Source organism: Girardinichthys multiradiatus, chromosome 22 (genome assembly GCF_021462225.1).
Source record: "Girardinichthys multiradiatus isolate DD_20200921_A chromosome 22, DD_fGirMul_XY1, whole genome shotgun sequence".
Lineage (NCBI taxonomy): Eukaryota > Metazoa > Chordata > Actinopteri > Cyprinodontiformes > Goodeidae > Girardinichthys > Girardinichthys multiradiatus.
In genome coordinates this window covers 31,391,169-31,394,305 of record NC_061814.1, presented here as the reverse complement: position 1 = coordinate 31,394,305, position 3,137 = coordinate 31,391,169, and the positions used below count along the sequence as shown (strand labels likewise).

Sequence of the window (3,137 nt, the reverse complement as noted above, 5' to 3'; positions counted from 1 at the left end):
GCACAAAGTGGGTGGCTGTTTGACTTGTTTGATGATCTTTCATGTACAATGACATAGAACAAGGTGAAATTAATCAGCACATAAGTGAAAAGAACCTGCTATAACTTTATTTCTCTTTCACTGTGACACTGACTATATTTTGCCACCATGTTTCCTGATCAGCTGTTTTTGTCCCTGAGCAGCACACTTCCAGGGTATAGACATAGTTCTCAGTGCAGAAAACAATAGAGAACATCAGGATGAAGCCTGCAAAAACGCCTAACCTTGAAACGGAGATGCAGAAAATAATAAAGTGTCATTTTTGTATGAACATAAGTGGGATATTTAGTTTGATGTAACAATATATTTTGGAGGTAATTTCCTGAAAGGATGGTGCACCTGGACATAGAGCATGCAGCACATTTGCCAACCCTGCTTAACAGGAAATCTAAGAAGCTTACAACACTAATGCCAAATGGCCCCAGGTAGCTACAGAGTAGAAACAAAGAGCCTTTGTAAAAATACAAACTGAGAAACAGCAACAAGATGAGACCTAAATGACCACAAATCAGCAAAAGAACAACACACGAAAGTAGTGGATTTAAGTTATTTAAAATGGTCAGTTAGTATTGAAAACATTTTTTTATTCAAAATGGATAGGAAGCATCAGCTGAGAAGAATATATGATCATATAAATATTATATTTAATAATTTTTAAATGAGGGAGATTTTATTAGGGCATTTCTTTGTTATCAAGTTTAAAAATTAACCCAATGTATAAAAAATTTTGAATTCGACTTCCTGTAAGTGAGAAAAGTTAAGTGTGTGATAGTTATGAAAGTATAGCTCACAAAATGATTTTCATTTGACACATTTTGTAAATTGGGTCTATTTAACTGTAAATATAATGGATGGTTGTCCATTCTCTAATGTGTTTCTTCATCCTGTCCCCCCTCCACCTGTTCTTCCTCCCAACTAACTTTCTAGTTAAAACAGTACAAAGTGTACAAGCAGAGACTACACACACATCACACTAAAATTGCTTTTATTGAACTGCCAAACAGCATCTGGTGTCATTTAATGTATATAAATAATTTGTCAAAAATTATTTCAGAAATGTGTCAATTATAGCTTTATTTCAGGTCTTATTTCATGTTATACACGTTTTTAATAATTTATGTGTAGTAGTCATTCAAATCTTAGCCTATACCTTTGAATGTGATGTCACTTCTATTATATCATGACTTTGGTTATACATTTCAAAGTCACTGTTAGCAGCCTTAGCTATGCCACATACATTTTAAGGCAAGGATGACATGTTTTTTTTACCTATCCTGTCCCACTTTACCTGAAATCAACCCTACAAGGAATCCATGCTGGGTTTCAGCAGTCGGTGCATGAAGTGCTGATGTTATCCAACAGTTTATTGTTCTCTAGCACCAAAGGAGCGCTTTGGGTACCTCCACTGACCCCTCAGCCAATTTATGGGGGCCTTACTGGAAACAAATCCGTGTGCAAAAAGAAACTGAACAGAACAGTAATAAAATGGGATCATTTTTGGAAAAAACAAATCAGAACTTGATCAAAGATGATAAAAAGGAACACGACTTCCATATACCTGGCTTGTATTATTAAATGTTTTTTTTATCATTCAAACATATTCTTCCCCTTCTGCCATTTTAAACTTAGTGACATCAATTTAAATCTTGGCATAAACCGACATTCTTTTGGAGTAGATCTCCTTTACTTGCTTGGAATCTTGTAGAGTAGATACAACAAGTAACACTAGTCCATCATGTCTTTTTCCCAACATAAAATAATAAAGATAAAGATTTTAAGTCAGGTGTCAGCAGCCTTTAAGGTGCGAAAGTGCTGAAAGTTTGTCTGCTTTTCCCAAAGCTGCTGCATTCTCCACTCCTTTCAGCCACTCTTTACATTTCCTCACAACAGTCTCATCCACATCTCCGTCCTCGTCCTCGTACTCCACATCGTCGTACTTATACTGGTCGTTCAGCAGAGAAATTTTAACAATAGCGGTGATGTCCTGCTCAGCGCTTTCCGTCTTGGCGCCCGGAGCGCAGCTCTTGGACGCTCCGTGCGCCTTTTTGGACGGAAAAACTCGCCGGTGCCGAAAGTCTGCGGAGCCGCAGCACTTCTGCTGTTTAGCCATCATCTGTTTTTCCAGGTTCCGCTTTTTAATAACTAGAATGGCTTCAGGAGTCAGACTGAGAGTGAACTGGATCTCCTTCTTTGTTTCCTCTTTCCCACTGAGATGTTTGGAGGAGTCCATGGAGCTGGAGCGCCTTATTCCCAAGGATGAATCCTGTGGTTTGGGCACCGACAGCCAGGAGCCTTTTCCCTGAGTCTCTTGCCCAGAGCTGGGTTTCTGAGCTTGGCTTTTATTCTTCTCCGGCTGCGATCTTCGCCCCAGATTCCTCAGGTTTGCTGATGCCCAAGAACGGGACTGTTTTTCCTTTTCGGATGCCGATTTGCCGGTTTGATCAGTCTGAGTGTGGTCTGCGTTGGCCTTCTTTTTTCCAAATAGTTCCCTGCCAGGAGAGGAGATCCGCTGTTGGAGGCTGATCGGCGGAAAAGGCATCTTTGTGGCTGGAAAAATAAAGAAAATCAAGACATAAAAACCTGCGAGTGTAGCCTGGAGAGCCCTGAGCAGAGCGAATGCAGACGCTCTGCAGGCATCATCCAGCAGAGCGGTGAGGTACACCTGTTGTCCTCACGGACTGGAGTAGCACACATGCGCGTCCTGGCTGTTTTATAGTGGAGCTGGCAGAGGGGGCGTGGCCAAGAGGCGCGCCAAACAAAGAAACGGAAAACCTAGTGACGTCATTTAATAGTTTTAGTTTTTTTTTAGGGACTTCCCCAGAAGCAATGAGCCACATCAACCTCCTGATGGTCAAATATATTCATAATCCGCTGTTCCCTCCATGTACTCTTTATTTCGGATTTTCTTTGGATTTAATAATAGAAAGCTGTGTTTCAATAATGCATTCTCAATCAAGAATATTCATTTTATCTTTGTATATTTTGCTATTTTCAGACCTATCTCAAGCTAAGGTTTCCCAGATTTAAAAATGGCATAAAAGGATCTAAAATAAAGGTTTTATAAATCTCTGTCACAGATGACTGTAAGTTTATACATT

The 3,137-nt window shown here is 39.8% G+C and overlaps 1 protein-coding gene across 1 annotated transcript; it reads right to left on the bottom strand.

The window, feature by feature from the left end:
* Positions 1 to 1,007: 1,007 nt before the first annotated feature.
* Positions 1,008 to 2,737, bottom strand: prr18 (proline rich 18). The gene has a single exon (XM_047350824.1). The coding sequence runs from the start codon at positions 2,576 to 2,578 to the stop codon at positions 1,826 to 1,828; it is 753 nt and encodes a 250-aa protein (XP_047206780.1). The 5' UTR covers positions 2,579 to 2,737; the 3' UTR covers positions 1,008 to 1,825.
* Between the last annotated feature and the right edge of the window lie 400 nt (positions 2,738 to 3,137).

What these genes read in the sequence shown, in the direction of transcription:
- prr18 (XM_047350824.1), bottom strand. Translation starts at nt 2,578, where the DNA reads ATGCCTTTTCCGCCGATCAGCCTCCAACAGCGGATCTCCTCTCCTGGC.